Source organism: Phoenix dactylifera, unplaced genomic scaffold (assembly GCF_009389715.1).
Source record: "Phoenix dactylifera cultivar Barhee BC4 unplaced genomic scaffold, palm_55x_up_171113_PBpolish2nd_filt_p 000366F, whole genome shotgun sequence".
Taxonomy (NCBI): Eukaryota; Viridiplantae; Streptophyta; class Magnoliopsida; order Arecales; family Arecaceae; genus Phoenix; species Phoenix dactylifera.
This window is the reverse complement of record NW_024067820.1, coordinates 172157-189542: the sequence shown is the minus strand read 5'-3', so window position 1 is coordinate 189542 and position 17386 is coordinate 172157. Positions and strand designations below refer to the sequence as shown.

At 43.9% G+C, this 17386-nt stretch overlaps 3 protein-coding genes across 3 annotated transcripts; all 3 read left to right on the top strand.

Moving 5' to 3' along the window:
* Window positions 1–8280: 8280 nt before the first annotated feature.
* LOC103711414 lies at window positions 8281–9445 on the top strand. Its single transcript, XM_008797547.4, has one exon. It carries the CDS (start codon window positions 8370–8372, stop codon window positions 9114–9116), a length of 747 nt encoding a protein of 248 aa, XP_008795769.2. The 5' UTR covers window positions 8281–8369; the 3' UTR covers window positions 9117–9445.
* Window positions 9446–12283: 2838 nt separating this feature from the next.
* Window positions 12284–13562, top strand: LOC120105769. The gene is made up of 2 exons (XM_039118502.1): window positions 12284–12606; window positions 12689–13562. The coding sequence occupies exons 1-2, from the start codon at window positions 12284–12286 to the stop codon at window positions 13560–13562; spliced, it is 1197 nt and encodes a 398-aa protein (XP_038974430.1).
* Window positions 13563–13628: 66 nt separating this feature from the next.
* On the top strand, window positions 13629–14650 carry LOC108511078. Its single transcript, XM_039118501.1, has 2 exons — window positions 13629–13733; window positions 13823–14650. The coding sequence occupies exons 1-2, from the start codon at window positions 13629–13631 to the stop codon at window positions 14648–14650; spliced, it is 933 nt and encodes a 310-aa protein (XP_038974429.1).
* Window positions 14651–17386: the final 2736 nt, after the last annotated feature.

Here is a 17386-nt window from a genome sequence, read left to right as displayed (position 1 = left end):
GTGAATTTTGGTTGGACAGGGTGATGTTTTTGGGGCATGTTATCTCTAAGGATGGAATTATGGTTGACCCAAAGAAGATTGAAGCTGTGGTTGACTGGAGCAGACCGAGTAATGTGTCTGAGATTCGCAGTTTCCTTGGACTAGCCGGTTATTACAGAAGGTTTGTGGAGGGCTTCTCTAGTATTGCCGGACCCCTGACTCGACTCACTCGCAAAGGAGTGAAGTTTGAATGGTCGGATCAGTGTGAGAAAAGCTTCACGGAATTGAAACACCGTCTAGTATCAGCACCTATTCTGACCCTACCAGTTACTGGTACTGATTTTACCATTTACAGTGATGCTTCCAAGAAGGGTTTGGGTTGTGTACTAATGCAGAATGGAAAAGTTATTGCTTATGCCTCCCGACAGCTCAAGCCCTATGAAGAGAATTATCCCACTCATGATCTTGAGCTTGCAGCTGTGGTGTTTGTCTTAAAGATTTGGAGACATTATTTGTATGGAGAGACATGCCAGGTATTCACTGATCACAAAAGTCTGAAATATCTTTTCACTCAGAAGGAGCTGAACATGAGACAGAGAAGGTGGCTGGAATTACTGAAAGATTATGATTTATCTATACATTATCACCCTGGGAAGGCAAATGTGGTAGCAGATGCTCTAAGTAGAAAATCTTCAGGAAATGTTGCAGCCTTGATTACTACTCAGAGAAATATCCTGGAGGATCTGAGGAGGGCAGAAATAGAGGTATATCTGCAGGATGCTACCTTGAAGTTGGCAAACTTGCGAGTCCAGCCTACACTCATTGACAGAATTAAGGCAGCGCAAGAGGATGACTCTCGACTTCAGAAGATCAAGAAAGATGTTGAGTCTGGATCTCAGCCTGATTTTCATATACATGAGGATGGCTCATTGAGGTTCATTGGCAGAGTTTGTGTTCCAGATGATCCTAGTTTGAAGAAGGAAATCATGGAGGAGGCTCACAGTACGGAATATACAGTGCATCCTGGTAGTACAAAAATGTATAGAAATCTGAAAGTTGTGTTCTGGTGGAACAATATGAAGAGAGAGATTGCCCAATTTGTATCTCAATGCTTAACTTGTCAGCAAGTTAAGATTGAGCATCAGAGACCAGCTAGTATGCTTCAGCCCCTGCCGATCCCAGAGTGGAAGTGGGAGCATATTACTATGGATTTTGTGTCAGGGTTACCTCGTACCCTCAGAGGTAATGATTCAGTCTGGGTGATTGTAGACAGATTGACCAAATCAGCATATTTCCTAGCATTTAAGACTGGGATGACACTAGAGAGATTTGCAGAGTTGTACATTGAGCAGATCGTGCGGCTGCATGGAGTTTCAGTATCTATAGTGTCTGACAGAGACTCCCGATTTGTGGCTCATTTTTGGGGCAGTTTGCACAAAGCTTTGGGGACCACTCTTAGCTTCAGTACAGCTTTTCATCCACAGACAGATGGGCAGTCCGAGAGGACCATTCAGATTCTGGAGGATATGCTGAGAGCCTGTTCTATTGACATGAGGGGTTCTTGGGATCATCATTTGCCGTTGGTAGAGTTTGCTTATAACAATAGCTACCAGGCAAGTATTCAGATGGCTCCTTATGAGGCGTTGTATGGTAGGAAGTGTAGATCACCTATCTGTTGGGATGATGTGGGGGAGAGAAAAATTCTGGGTCCAGAGATTATTCAGCAGACAGTGGAGAAGGTTCAGCTGATCAGAGAACGACTTCGGGCAGCTCAGAGCAGACAGAAGAGTTATGCTGATATCAGGAGGCGAGATCTGGAATTCCAAATCGGAGATCATGTTTTTTCAGAGTGTCCCCTTCTAAAGGGGTAATGCGATTTGGAGTTCGGGGTAAGCTCAGCCCGAGATATGTGGGACCATTCGAGATTCTTGAGAGAGTTGGAGTTGTTGCTTATAAGCTGGTACTTCCACCTGCCTTATCGGGGGTTCATTCTGTTTTTCATGTCTCTATGTTGAGGAGGTATATTGCTGATCCCAGTCATGTGATTGAAGTGGCACCTTTGCAGCTCCGCGCAGATCTTTCTTATGTTGAGCAGCCTATCCGTATAGTGGATAGGAAGGACCAAATTTTGAGGAGGCGCACGATTCCTTATGTAAAGGTGCAGTGGAGCAATCACAGTGAGAGAGAAGCTACTTGGGAGCTGGAAGAGGAGATGAGAGAGAAGTTTCCTGCCTTGTTCTCGGATTGAGGTATGTTTTAATTTCGAGGACGAAATTTTTTTTTAGTTGGTTAGAGTGTAAGGATCTGAATTTGGGCCCGTTATTGGGCCCAAAGAACTGAAGTCGGCAATGGATGCCGACTTCAGTTTTCTCTTTGTGGTCTCCCCACGAAGACCACGCCGGCCGAACGGCCAGCGGGATCTCCGCACACCCCCCCCCCCCTTTTCCCTCTTCCCTCTTCCCTCTTCCCCTCTTCTCTCTCCCTCTCTATCTCTCTCTCTCCCTCTCTTTCTCTTCTCTGAGAGCCCCATTCCTTCTCTTTCTCCTTCCTTGAGAGCCGCTGCCGTCGCCGGAGCCGCCGCCGCTACCGGAGCCGCCATCGCCGCCGGGGAACCACGCCGACGACTAGAGGTGAGAAAGGCAATCTATTTATTGTTTTTTTTGGGGATTTAAGGGGAGAGAAAAGAGGGATGACAACCGGTTTTCATCCCCTGTTTTTGGAAAATTTTTAATGGAATTCGGCCGGCCGACGGTGGCCGGCCGGGGTCAATCCGGCCGAAACGAGTTCGGCCGGAGGTGGGTGAACGGGGGCCGGGCTTCCAGCCCCGGTCTCCCTCTCTTTCCTCCCTTTCTTCCTCTCCTTCTTCTCTTCTTCTTCCTCCGCTCGGCTTGTGACAGTGGGATGGTCGACGGCGGCGGGCCGAGCGCCGCCGCCGAGGGCCACGGTCGGCCGCCGAGGGCCGACCGGAGCCACCAGCCACCCCCCCCCTCTTCCTTTCCCTCTTCTTCTTCTTCTTCTTCTTCTTCTTCTCTTCTTCTTCTTCTTCTTCTTCTTCTTTATTCGGCCTGGGTGTTTTTCCTCGCTTTGGAATCCGTGCTTTATTTGGGAACCAGATCTTGAACCGGGTTTATATTGTGAACCGGTTCCACCTATTTCATGAATGGGTTTTGTTATGGTCTGATCAGACCTGGTTTGGGTTGGGCTAGGAAACTGTTTTTGGGCTGAGTTGGGCCTGATTGGATCTGTGGGCTGGGTTGGTTTGGGCCCGAGATCTGATCTGGACCTGTAATCTGGTTTGGTTCAGTTGGGCCACAATTGGTTTTGGGTTAAAGGATTCTGATTTTTGGGATTTAGTCTATTTATTCTTAGGGTCTATGCTTGATTTTGGGGACCCATTCTTGGATCTTTGAACTTAGGAATTTAAGGGGTTGGAATTAGTTTAAATTATGTTTCTAAATTAATTAAATAATTAATATTTATGTTTAACCAGGGGTTCGTGATATCTGTGGCAGGAATTTTTGAGCGAACCCAGGTAGGTGACCTATTGCTTTAAAGTAGAATTTTAACATGTATCTTGCATATATGGATGTTATGATTATTATTGGCATTATGTATTAGAATTAAAATTAAGTATTTAATTTCATAAACTGTTATGTACTTTACTATTGGGAGTATGATCATGACTTGATTTGGAAAGTTGATTATTGATTTTTAAAATCCGCGTGACTATAGTCTAGGCCCCGCCAATGGGATGATACGTTGGCCCTGTCGACTTGTACTGAGGAACTAGTTCCGACACCGCGACCACCGGTGATAAAATAGTGGCGGCACAGGGGTGCGTTTTGCTCTTCGGAGCGGCTCAGTGGAGCGTGAGTTTGGCACCAGGGGGTGCGGCACAATGGTGCATTGGCTCAGTGGAGCGGCTCTTCGGAGAGTTGTATTGGCACTTCGGTGTAACCATGCCACTGGGTGATGTGGCCGTAGTCATGCGGTGGAGTTATTTTGAGTCTCGGATCGGGTTTACGGATTGTCGTGTGAATTTTTGAATTCATGAGTTTTAGCTGCTTTTTATATGCATCATGACATGTTATATGACGACTTTATTGCATGATGTTGCCTACTGAGCTGTTAGCTCACTCCTACTATTTACATTTTTTACAGGTGATGATATGTGACTATGGGGATTACGGGGTGGAGTGATCATGATGTAGTTAGCTAGTAGATATTGACTTTTTCTTTTGACTTATGTATATATGGACATTTGAATTGAAAGTTGGAATTTATCTTTGTTTAGCTATTGATGTGGAATCTGATTCATCTGCCTTGCATGCCTGCGGGGTCCGCCCTGCAGGTGCGCGGCGTCTGCTCGCGCCCCGGGCCCCGGGTTCGGGGCGTGACACAAGGTATGGTTATCAGGCTTCCTCTTTTCCTTTTTCCCATATTTGGGCCACCATCTCCACCTTGAATCTGGATGGCGAGTTAACGAATTGATGGTAAACAGGGCCTCTCCTGTTTCATGTTGTTTTGTTTTGATTTTGCCGGCCGCCACCAGGTGTGGCACGCCGCCGGCACCACCGTGAGTCGCTAGCCACTAAGAGGCACAGCCCACTAGCAACCGCTGCCGCTCGAGGTAGTTTCCTCCATTTTGGGAAGAAGAGAGAGAGAGACTCACAGTTCTCTCTTTTCTTTTCTCTCCCCCTCTCTAGCTTATCTTTCCTCTTGTTCTTTCTCTTGCTTCTTTCTTTCTCTTTTCTCTCTCTATCTTGGTGTTCTCCCTCTAGTTAATTCAGAGAATTTTTAGGTGGAAGGGAGTCAGTGGATAGTCTAAGTTATTACGTAATGGTGGACCCTTTAGTAGACCAGTAGATGATTTTGAGTTGTCGATTATCTTGGATAATTTGTAATGTTAATTTGGTTTTGTATGAGAACTATCTTTTAGGCAAGAGGATTTTAAGCAGAGTTCTGCGCACTTCGGTTCGTAGATCGCAATATGGATATGTGATTAGTTTATTTGGGTTGTCGGGTTAAAGGTAAGAATCCGTGTATACCTACCTATATATTTATAGATATTTTGTGTACACACACACACACACACACACATATATATATATATATATATATATGTGTGTGTGTGTGTGTGTGATATACTAATGATCAAGATAAATAAGATGCAAAAATTCTTCTATGATGGTTTCTATATTAAATTATGTTTTGATCTTGCGTGTTTGTGATTGATAGTATAATGGATGCATATATGAGTATAGCTTATATTTGCACCATTAGACTAAAGGATATAGTGCTCTAAACTAACCATGTTATATAGATTACTCTGTTATGGATGAAAAACATGACACTTATTGATTGTCCCGTCATAGGCTAGAAATGTGACATCTATCGATTGTCTCATCACAAGCAGAAAACATGACTGTGGTTAGTTTAAATTCGAAAATAAAAAAAAATGTGGATGTAAACTTGATTGAATGAATAAAAATTTTGGACTGATCTCATTATCATCGATTGTCTCATCACAGACTGAAAATGTGGCACTATTGATTATCCTATTATGGGTAAAAAAATATGACATCTTGATTGCCTCGTCAGGGGCGGAAAATGAGATCGAAATTTGGCCCAAAGTCGAAAAAATAATTGATTTTGGATTCGAATCAGGTTAAAAAGGAATGGAATGAAAAATTGCTTGAAAATACTATTGAAAATTTATAAAATATTGTATTAATGTCACTCTTGAGTGGTTGAATTTCTATTAATATTTGATGTATATATGTATTCTATTTATTTGAGCATTGCTAATAGTCGATTGCGATTTCATAATGTGTGTAATGATTTTTTGCTATTTTCAAACTTATATTATTGTGTTGGTGTAAGAAATATGGGGGTTTTTACTAGGCTGTAAAGCTCACACCACCTCTTTTCTTTTTTCTTTTAGAGTCACAGGATGTTTGGTACTTGGCTGTGGTTGGGATCATGTGTGAAAGGATGAATAGATGCATCACTGATACCGGTCGGATGTTTTTATTTTGTAATTATACATATTTTGTTATTAGCTATGAATTGAGATCATTATCATTCAATGATATTGAGGTTGTAATAAAATGTCATGCCTTGCATATTCTATAGGGCATCTTTCTAGAGAGTGTGTGCCGTATCACGCGGCCGATATGAGTGTTGAGTTCGGGGCACGACAAAAGTGCAGGGCTTGATGGGTTCTCAATGTATTTTTTCCAGCATTTTTGGGATGTAGTTAGTCATGATATCTTTCTTATTTCTTAACACCTCTTTGATTCCTACATTAATCTTGAGTGGATCAACAATGTCATTCTAGCTTTAGTTGCAAAGAAGGATGAAGCTAGAGTCCCCTTTGATTATCACCTTATTAGTTTGATCCATAGCTGTATTAAGATCTTTTCTGAAGTGTTGGCGGCTCGGCTTCAACCTTTCATAGAGGATTTGATAGACCCGTCCCAAACTCCTTTCATCAAAGGTACATCCATACTGGATAATCTCCTGAGTGCAAATAAAATATTGTTCTATTCTAGAAAATTTAAAGACAGTGCCATTGTGTGCACATTAGATTTTTCCAAGACCTTTGACAGAGTGGTGCATAGTTATTTGATGAAGGTTCTCTCCAATAGGGATTTCCTTCCAAAATGGATAGCTTGGATGGATAACATTCTCCAATCTTGTGACAGCAGCGAACATCAATGGTGAGCTGGGTAATTGGATCCTCTGAAGGCATGGTCTAAGGCAAGGAGACCCTCCTTCATTCTTTCTCATTAATCTTGCAGTTGATCCTTTATGTAGAATGTTTGAAAGAGCTGTACGTGCAAAGACCTTTAAAGGCCTAAAAGTAACCCATGGTTTGGTGGTGAGAAAGATTATTTGGCGGTACTGAAGATTATCTTTTATTGTTTTGAATTGATTTCTAGCCTTCTTATCAATTATAAGAAGAGTTCCATTTCTCCTAGCGGTGGTGGCTCTTTTGATGACGAATCTTGTGCAAAATGGCTTGATTGCTTTTCTGCCCCGACTCCATCTCACTACTTGGGTCTACCTTTTGGAAGAGGAAAACCCTCTAAATCAGATTAGTTCACCTCACCACAGAAGATGAAAGCAAGATTGGTTCACCTCCTTCGGAGGGAGACTCACATTGGTGAATGCTGTGCTTTCAGCCCTTCCAGTTTATTACATATCCATTTTCAAGTTGCCTAAGTGGGTAATTAAAAGATTAGACAGGCACAAAAGATCAATTTTGTGGTTTGATTCAGAAGCCAGTAGACCATCATGCAAGGTCAAACGGGATTCGGTGTGTCTTCAAAAAGAAGGGGGTCTTGAGGCGTAGAATCTCGAATGCTTCAACCTCACTCTTTTAGCCAAGTGGGGGTCGAGGTACCTCTCCAAGGAGCCAGGCCTGTGGAGGGAGCAATTGCAATCTACTCATCATAAGAAAACCAAGCTCTTTAGAAATTAGAAACCAAGCCGCAGATATGCTCGTTTACGGCGCGATGTTATTGGGATGATAATTAGATTTGTGAAACCCTCTTCTGGCATGATAATTAGATTTGTGAGGTCCCACTAAAAGTTATGTTTCCTTTGATGTTTACCTGTGCAGGAAAGAATGGTAAGGTGGCTGATTTTTACAATTCAAGAACAAGGTCTTGGAAACTAAGGTTGCCGCACTTCCCTTTTAACTCAGATTCAGATGGAGTATAAACACGTTAGCTCCCTTCTTTCCATTGTTAGCCTGAATCAAAACCATGATCAGCTACTTTGGACTTGGAACAGTCGAGGCACAGATAACACTATGAGTATTTAATTCCACATCAACAATACATCAGCTACATCTTAAATATTTATATAAAATAAAATAATAATAATAAAAAAAAAACCTCTAAGCAATTTTTTTTAAAGATGTGATCGTTGCTTGCTAATGATGATGAGACACCACACCAGTCATGCGACCCGTCGGGTGATATTTTTAGAACTGTTAAAATATTTTTGAAACGGAGATCGTCTCATCCTAGCCGGACCGAGAAGTAGCTACCATGACGGGTAAAGGCAAAAATTTCCTTTCGCTTTTTTATTCTTGCTGTAGATATGGATATAGATACGAAGCGTATCTAAATATTCCAGAAACAACTAGATCCAGATGGTCCTTCGTGCAGCGCCACGACATCGTGTTCAAGCGTTCTAGCCAGTGCTAGAACCCACACGTGTCCCTTCATGTGCTCTCTAGAGTGTTCTAGGCTGAAACCCCTTTCTTATGCCTTGTGCTCATCTCCTTCTTTCTCTGTGAAATATCTCCCTCCTCTACCGATGCCCAGTTTTGAGCACACCATCTGGCTGTCGGAAGTCAAAAGCAGCAACGAGAAAAAATGCAGTCGATAGCAGTGATTCGAGCCCTCCGCCTCCTCCCCGCCACGCGCACGTGCCTCCTCCCCCTTGCACGTGCCTCGACCGCAACCGCCGGACCCGCCGACACCGCCGTCCACTCGCAAGACCCCCAGGAAGACGACGCGGAAGAGGCGGCGAAGGCCGCCGCCGCCGCCGAAGAGAAACAACGACGAGAACGACAGCCAGACATCGAAGCCCCACCAACCACCGACAACATCCCGCCCTTCGCTCCCTCCCCAAAGCTCGAGAGCCACGAGGTGGGCCGACCCGGTGACCCCTCCTTCCAGCAAAAGCGCCGGTGGTCCCACGCGGCGGCGCCGGGCCGCGCCCTCCTCGAGGACGCCACCTGCGTCGGGGCCGACGGCAGCCCGCTCGCCGGCAGAGGCGACAGCGTCGGCAGTTTTGGAGCTCAAGTCAAGGAGGAGGAAGAGGAGGAGTACGCGGCGTATTACAAGGGGCACAAGCCGTCGCCACTCTCGGAGATCGAATTCATGGACACGAGGAAGCCGATAAACCAGGCGTGGGACGGCGGGGCGAGGGACGACGTGGGGGGCGGCGAGGGGGGCAGGGGATTAATGGAGGAGGACACGGTGGACGCGGCGCTGCAAAGAGCGGAGGCGATGTTCCAGGCGGCCAGGGAGAGGGGAGATCCCGACTCGCCGCAGTCCCGAGCTCTCGCGAGGATGCTTCGCGAGAGAGCGCGCCGGGGTTTAGAAATCCTTCCTTGATGGTTTTTGTGTTTTTGGTTTGGCATGGTAGATTCTTGTAACTATGAAACAAAGATGGGTTGGTTGTAAACATGTCCCATCTTGCTCAAGGACTTGGACTTGGATTGTCTTATAAGTGAATTATCTGAATCTGATCGTTGGGCTAAAATTATGTGGAAATCATAAAGGGTTTGATCAGGTTATGTTTTATTTTGGCTAAGCAGTGAAGAAAATGATAGGAATTTGGGGAAGGCAGAGAAGATGTTTATGGTTGATGGTTCTTTTGCTAATAAGGTTTCACAAGTTAGTAATGTTTTTTGAGTGAATATTATGTCATGCTCTTGCACAAAATTGCGATTGCAGCTGTGGTTGTTTCTCGAGTATGAGAGATCTTAGCAGGTCATCGAATAACTCCATTCCTACTCCATCAAGAGGGAAGAAAAAACAAGCTAGAGAAGTTGTCGTTGAGACACAGAACCCTTTCCTACTTCTTCATTCAGTTCTCCGCTAATTACTCCTGGATCGGGGTAAAGCTTGTGGGCTTTCCTTTTCCGAAAAAGTAGCGGCTTTAGAGAAAGAGAAGGCAGCTACCTAGGAAGGGACAGATGGTGGTTTGTGAGGATGAAGTTGAAATCAGCTTGAAGTCTCATAGTGCTTGAACCCTATTGCGACATTAACGGCTATATGATCATCGTTTCTTAGAATGTAAGAGGTTCTAGTGAGACTTCAAAGAGAATGGCAAGTAGAAATGTTATTATCTCCTCCAAGAAACAACGATCGCTTGCCCTTCCGCTTCTTATCTAACATTCATTGAGGGATCAAAAATTTCTAGCTGGGTTCACCTTCATGCAATTGGATCATCTTTTTTGATGGAAAATGGAGGAAGCGAATTGCTTTCCCCATGCATGTATTGTGAGAAGAATTTAGAGGTCACAAGAACATACAGTTTACCAGAGCCCGATAGTTGCTCTGTTAACAGAAGGGTGGAAATCGGTCTCTGTAATCAGCAGGTAGAACAACATAAAACAATAAAATTCAGAGGGCACAAGGACCGATATCAGTGGAATTCCGGTGGCTGTCCGGCAACAGAGGTCGGAGAAGATTGTGATTGGCCCGGGGGCTCTCATTTGCTTTTCCGTGACTGATAGATAGTCCTCCAATGAATGAATGTTCGCAAAGCCTTGCGAAGAACCGAATTAATGGAAGAATTCCTGTGGAGAAATATGCGGGAATTTCTCATCAACCAGATGTGCCAGCTAATCGCTGTAGATAACTGATCCCATCCACTTCTAAAGGTTTTTGTGATTCTCATCCGTCTCCAAGAGGTCCATTGGTCTCTAACATCTTGAGCTGAGTTTTCACTATAAACGATAGACTTCTTGCAAATGAGCATTTGATTAGAAGATGTCATATAGTTTCAGAGTTAGCCCCATAATGCACACGGAGATGTTCTTGCCTAGCCTTTTTTTTTTTTTTTTGTAGCCAAAACTTCCCCCGTATGTGATATATTTTTCATTGCCAACTTTCTCATGCAGTGCCGCTTTCCAAATTGCTTTATAGAATGGCCAGAGGACTCCACATTGATTGATGGACTTGTAGGAGGATCTGATGGTGAAGTTGGCATTATCAATGAGCTTCCATCTCCGAGTATCAACAAGCCGGTAGAAGGGCCTCATGCTGCTCGGACTCCGATCTCGATAAAGGATCATAAAATTTTATAGACCATATTTGTCACGCCCTCAATCCGAGATCGCGAGTCGAGAGTCGTGGCAACCGCCGCACACTTATAGGGAGCTCTCTCCATGAGCGTGCAAGACATCTCAACCTAATATAATCAATATGCAGCAAAATAATTTAAACTAATAATAGGCAATCTTTATTTCATCAACTAACTCAACTTACAATGTCTCATAATTCGATCAAAGTAAAATTCATTGTATCATATTTGGGATTAGGGCACAAGTGATTCAACAAAATCGGAGCAATTCAAATCTTACAGTATTTTGCAGGGCCAGGAGCTGACACGTCGCCCAGCGACCTTAGATTAGAATTCTTCATCTGGGTCAATTCAAAATCATTATGAAGAGTTCCTACTATATCCAACTACCCTAGAGAGAGAGTAGGGAGAGAAAGATGGAGACGAGAGAGAATCTCAGTTTGGTTTCAATTAGGGGGTCTAGATTTGGTTGCCAATAGCACAAGTCAACCTCGATCAATCAATGTATCTGATCATTAATCAAGAGAGAGAAAGCAAGAGAGAGGAAGAGAGAGAAAGTAATTATAAGCAGATAGAATAGTAAATTATATATGCATGGAAAGTTACATAATTGGCTCTAATTGCAAGCTGGTGCAAGGAAACCAATATAAAAATTTGCAGAGAGAATAATATTTTATCCCACAAGGTAAACAATAAGCCAACTGATAACCTATTAGCTAGTTCCATAAACTCTTTACCATTGCAGGGCTAACTAGGGCGCTTTGTACAGCGAGTGGTTTTACACTCCGGGAAATTACTTTCCCATCCCTCCAAAGACCCCGCTGTAACAGGAGGTCCCGGTTGACCCAAAATAAAACTTCTGGTCCACCGCTTCATGGATCTTTAATTCCCGGTCCCTAAGTTACTGTTTGCTTTAAAATATAGTACCCAAAGTGCCCCCAGGTTACTTAAGTACCCCCATGCTACCGGAAGCAGGAAAAAAATAGGTACCCGCGTTCTGTTTTCTAACCGGAAGACACTCTGTTTTTGTCTACCGAAGATGCTCCGAAGTAAAAATCCCACTTGCAGACCTTAAGCGTGGATGCCCCTGGTGATCCCACGGAAGGTGTTTACCGAAGATGGCTTTCGAGGAAGATTTTGAGACGGAAAAAAGGTGTAAAAATAGGCCGCAACAGGGTATGCGTTTTGTCTCCGTTCTTCTCTGTTTTGTCTTTGCCAATGGAGATTGTTTGGTCTGGGAAGAGACAAGCACCCATTAGGATGGATGCTAGATGGATAGGGAGAGAGGATGTCGAGCCTTTGTGTTGACCTAAAAACGTTGAGACTACATCTTACTCTTTACCGGTTCCCTGTTTGAGAGAATGCTGATAGTCCCTCTTTCTCTGTGTAGTGAGACTCTGCTCCACTATATTCCTAAGTCTGTTTGCAATTCGGAATTATCTGTTCATTGCCTCCTCTTTTTTCCATTGTCATGGCTTCGGAAGACACTGGTAGCTCTGTTTTTATGGCCATTTGTTCTTATGGTAGCGAAGCTGTGATTATTTCCATCTCAAAAGACACAATTCTTGATCAAATTTTTAAGGAAATAGTTGAAAGGTGGAGACATTTATCTTCTACAATGATAGAAGTTAAGTTTTATATTCCAAACAAGTCTAAAATGCTTGTTACGCTTATGAGCGATAAGGATGTTCGTAACATGCATGAAAAACACGTCAACTTAAATGCCAAGGTGATCGAGATGGTTGTTACTCATTCTCCAACCTTGATCGAAGGTGCTGCTGTGGTAATTGAGAGGTATTCCCTTTTTTAAATATTGTTTTGTGCAACGGATTTTACTAAGTTTGCTAAAATAATGTTTATCCTATTGTATGAACAGTGGCTCATCGCATTGTGCTGAAATCAGTTCGAGAGGGAAAAATATTTCGAAGGGTAGCTCAAGTAGTTTTGGTCAAGTTGTTGAAGAAACAAGAGCCGCAATTGAAGAGGAAGCAAGTCAAAAAAATTCGTTGGATGATTGGAAAAATAGTATAGAGGGTGTTGGTCAGGAGTTCATGAATGTGGAAACTCTACGTGACACCATTCGCAACTATTGCATTGCAAATTGCAGGGATTTTGTCTTCGTGAAGAACGATCGTGATCGAGTTACTGTAGAATGTGTTTATGAAGGTTGCGAATGGCGTATTCATGCTTCTCGCCTTGGGAATGGTGAAAAGTTTGCAATTAAAAAAATGCACTGTAACCACACATGTGGAGGAGGATTGCAAGTGCGGTCTCATCCAAAGGCTTCAAAACGTTGGGTTTCCAAAATTGTTAAAGATCGACTTCAAGATATGCCGTTATATAAGCCGAGTGATATTGTAAAGGATATTCGACGACAAAATGGTGTTGAATTGCCGTATCATCAAGCTTGGCGTGGTAAGGAGATGGCCATGATGGATCTTTATGGTAACAGCCGGCTATCTTATGAACGGATTCGCTGGTATTGCGATGCCATTCGTCAGACCAACCCCGGCAGCATTGCAGAGTATGAAACAATTGATGGTCGATTCAGACGTCTATTCATTTGTTTTCATGCTTCACTAATGGGTTTCATAAAAGGATGTCATCCTCTGATTTTTATGGATGGCACATTTATAAAGCATAAGGATGGAGGTGTATTGCTTGGAGCCACTTCGAAAGATGGAAATGATGATATGTTTCCTATAGCTTATGGTGTTGTAGATACAGAATGTGATGAAAATTGGGAATGATTTTGCCGGTTTCTGAAAGAAGCTATTCATAGTTGTACTGAGTATAGTGGTCAACAGTTCACATTTATGACGGATAGACATCAGGGCATTATTAAATCCGTGCCGAAGTACTTTCCTGATTCTTACCACTCATATTGTATACGTCATGTGAAAGAAAACTTCAAGAATCAGGTTTGCATCGTCATATTATGAATAATTTAAAGTACAAAGTATCTAAGTAATGTAGCATGTGGTATATCTGATTTTAATTATCAATGCAGGTCCTTGTCCATTATCGTGCAGCTGAGAGAAAGAGGCTCATTGATTTACTAAATGCTGCTGCCTATACACCAAGGCTTACTGTATTCCGAAAGCTAATTGCAAAGCTTACATCAGAAGCCCCTGGTGCTACCACCTTTCTCCTACATGCAAAGCCGGAGCATTGGGCGAATGCTGTATTTCCAGGTCCACGCTGGGGCATCATGACATCGAATGTGGCAGAGTCTTTTAATAGTTGGGTCCTGGAGGCTCGTCATCTCCCTGTGCCTCAGATGGTTTACCATATAAGGATCCAAATAATGCAGATGATGCATGAACGCCGTAATCGAGGATATAGCATTCAATCTCAACTGTGTCCTGATGCGGAGAAAGTGTTGCAAAAAAATGCAGAAGATGGTCGGAGATTAGCTGTATTTACGTCCAACATAATGATATATGACGTAAAGGATACCAACTACTCATGCAAAGTTGACCTGCATATGTGTAGCTGCTCTTGTGGCTTCTGGCGAATCTTCCGCATGCCATGTAAGCATGCTTGTGCATGCATCGAGAAGGACGGCAGATCACTATACCAATTCACCGACAATTGCTTCCAAGCTGAATTGTATAGAGTAACATATGCCGAAGCAATCAGTCCAATTTCTGACATGGAGAAATCCCAAAGTGCCTCTGAAGAGATTCACATTCTACCCCCTATAAGAAAGACACGTCCTGGCAGGCCTAAAAAGAAGAGAAGACCTTCGCAAGTGGAGTCAGTACGTGAAATGAGATGTGGACGATGCGGGAAGGTTGGGCACAATAGAAGGACTTGTAATGAGGTCATCAAGTAAAGAATATGGACATTATGAAGAATGTATCGAGATACCTGCAATGTATTTTCATGTTAGTCATAGCATATTAAGAACAAAACTCTTGTATTGATGTTAATGAAGTGCAAACTGAATTGTATATGTTGATTTTTTGTTAGATTTTAATTTAGTTACTTCAAACCGGAATGCAGTTAAAAAATTGTTACGAACACGTAATGATAGACAGTTAATCAACAGTTGGCATAGCATTCGACGTCAGCTCTGACAATTACAATAGTTGAATATGCCGTGGAAAAATTTATATTGACACCTAAAATCCCGTTTCCCGGCTTCCCTTCGACTTTGCCTAATCTGAGACTCTTAACGAGTCGACTCCGAAAATATTGGAGTCGACTCGATCTGTCCCGATGTCGACTCGGTAGGAAAAGAGGTCGACTCTTAGGCTTGGCTGAGCTAAGGTCCACTCTCTATCTTTGTTCTGTCCCACTTAACGGGCCGACTCGCCTTTCACTGGGGTCGACTCGAACTGCCCAGGGGTTGACTCAGAACTCCGTGAGGTCGACACTTAGGCTTCGCTTATTTTGGCTGCTCTCTGTCTTTGCTCTGTGCCACCTACGGAGTCGACTCCCACTGCAAGGAGGTCGACTCAAAACTCGGTGAGGTCGACACTTAGGCTTCGCTTATTTCGGCTGCTCTCTGTCTTTGCTCTGTGCCACCTAAGGAGTCGACTCGTCCGTCACCAGAGTCGACTCCCACTGCAAGGAGGTCGACTCAAAACTCGGTGAGGTCGACACTTAGGCTTCGCTTATTTCGGCTGCTCTCTGTCTTTGCTCTGTGCCACCTAAGGAGTCGACTCGTCCGTCACCCGGAGTCGACTCCCACTGCAAGGAGGTCGACTCAAAACTCGGTGAGGTCGACACTTAGGCTTTCCTTATTTCGGCTGCTCTCTCTCTTTGCTCTGTGCCACCTAAGGAGTCGACTCATCTTTCACCGGCGTCGACTCCCACTGCACGGAGGTCGACTCAAAACTCGGTGAGGTCGACTCAAAACTCTGAGAACACAGTTAGCTTGTCTGGGAACACAGTTAGCTTCTCTGGGAACACAGTTAGCATGCTGTCTGGGAACACAGTAAGCTTGTCTGGGAACACAGTTAGCTTGTCTGGGAACACAGTTAGCTTATCTGGGAACACAGTTATGGAGTGTCTGGGAACACAGTTAGCTTGTCTGGGAACACAGTTAGCTTCTCTGGGAACACAGTTATGATGCTGTCTGGGAACACAGTTAGCATGCTGTCTGGGAACACAGTTATGGAGTGTCTGGGAACACAGTTAGCTTGTCTGGGAACACAGTTAGCTTCTCTGAGAACACAGTTATGGAGTTTCTGGGAACACAGTTAGCTTGTCTGGGAACACAGTTAGCTTGTCTGGGAACACAGTTAGCATGCTGTCTGGGAACACAGTTTGCTTGTTTGGGAACACAGTTAGCTTGTCTGGGAACACAGTTAGCATGCTGTCTGGGAACACAGTTAGCTTGTCTGGAAACACAGTTAGCTTGTCTGGGAACACAGTTATGGAGTGTCTGGAAACACAGTTAGCTTATCTGGGAACACAGTTATGGAGTTTCTGGGAACACAGTTAGCTTGTCTGGGAACACAGTTAGCTTGTCTGGGAACACAGTTATGGAGTTTCTGGGAACACAGTTAGCTTGTCTGGGAACACAGTTAGCTTGTCTGGGAACACAGTTAGCATGCTGTCTGAGAACACAGTTAGCTTGTCTGGGAACACAGTTAGCTTGTCTGGGAACACAGTTAGCTTCTCTGGGAACACAGTTAGCATGCTGTCTGGGAACACAGTTAGCTTGTCTGGGAACACAGTTAGCTTGTCTGGGAACACAGTTAGCATGCTGTCTGGGAACACAGTTATGGAGTGTCTGGGAACACAGTTAGCTTGTCTGGAAACACAGTTAGCTTCTCTAGGAACACAGTTATGGAGTTTCTGGAAACATAGTTAGCTTGTCTGGGAACACAGTTAGCTTGTCTGGGAACAAAGTTAGCATGCTGTCTGGGAACACAGTTAGCTTGTCTGGGAACACAGTTAGCTTCTCTGGGAACACAGTTAGCATGCTGTCTGGGAACACAGTTAGCTTGTCTGGGAACACAGTTAGCATGCTGTCTGGGAACACAGTTATGGAGTGTCTGGGAACACAGTTAGCTTGTCTGGGAACACAGTTATGGAGTTTCTGGGAACACAGTTAGCTTGTCTGGGAACACAGTTATGGAGTTTCTGGGAACACAGTTAGCTTGTCTGGGAACACAGTTATGGAGTGTCTGGGAACACAGTTAGCTTGTCTGGGAACACAGTTAGCTTCTCTGGGAACACAGTTAGCATGCTGTCTGGGAACACAGTTATGGAGTGTCTGGAAACACAGTTAGCTTGTCTGGGAACACAGTTAGCTTCTCTGGGAACACAGTTATGGAGTTTCTGGGAACACAGTTAGCTTGTCTGGGAACACAGTTAGCTTGTCTGGGAACACAGTTAACATGCTGTCTGGAAACACAGTTAGCTTGTCTGGGAACACAGTTATGGAGTGTCTGGGAACACAGTTAGCTTGTTTGGGAACACAGTTATGGAGTTTCTGGGAACACAGTTAGCTTGTCTGGGAACACAGTTAGCTTGTCTGGGAACACAGTTAGCTTGTCTGGGAATACAGTTAGCTTCTCTGGGAACACAGTTAGCATGCTGTCTGGGAACACAGTTA

Excerpts from the sequence above, each read along its gene's own strand:
- LOC103711414 (XM_008797547.4), top strand. The coding sequence starts at position 8,370 with ATGCAGTCGATAGCAGTGATTCGAGCCCTCCGCCTCCTCCCCGCCACG.
- LOC120105769 (XM_039118502.1), top strand. The coding sequence starts at position 12,284 with ATGGCTTCGGAAGACACTGGTAGCTCTGTTTTTATGGCCATTTGTTCT. Across the intron at positions 12,607-12,688 it reads GCTGCTGTGGTAATTGAGAG|TGGCTCATCGCATTGTGCTG; the intron begins GTATTCCCTTTT and ends TTGTATGAACAG.
- LOC108511078 (XM_039118501.1), top strand. The coding sequence starts at position 13,629 with ATGACGGATAGACATCAGGGCATTATTAAATCCGTGCCGAAGTACTTT. Across the intron at positions 13,734-13,822 it reads AAGAAAACTTCAAGAATCAG|GTCCTTGTCCATTATCGTGC; the intron begins GTTTGCATCGTC and ends TTATCAATGCAG.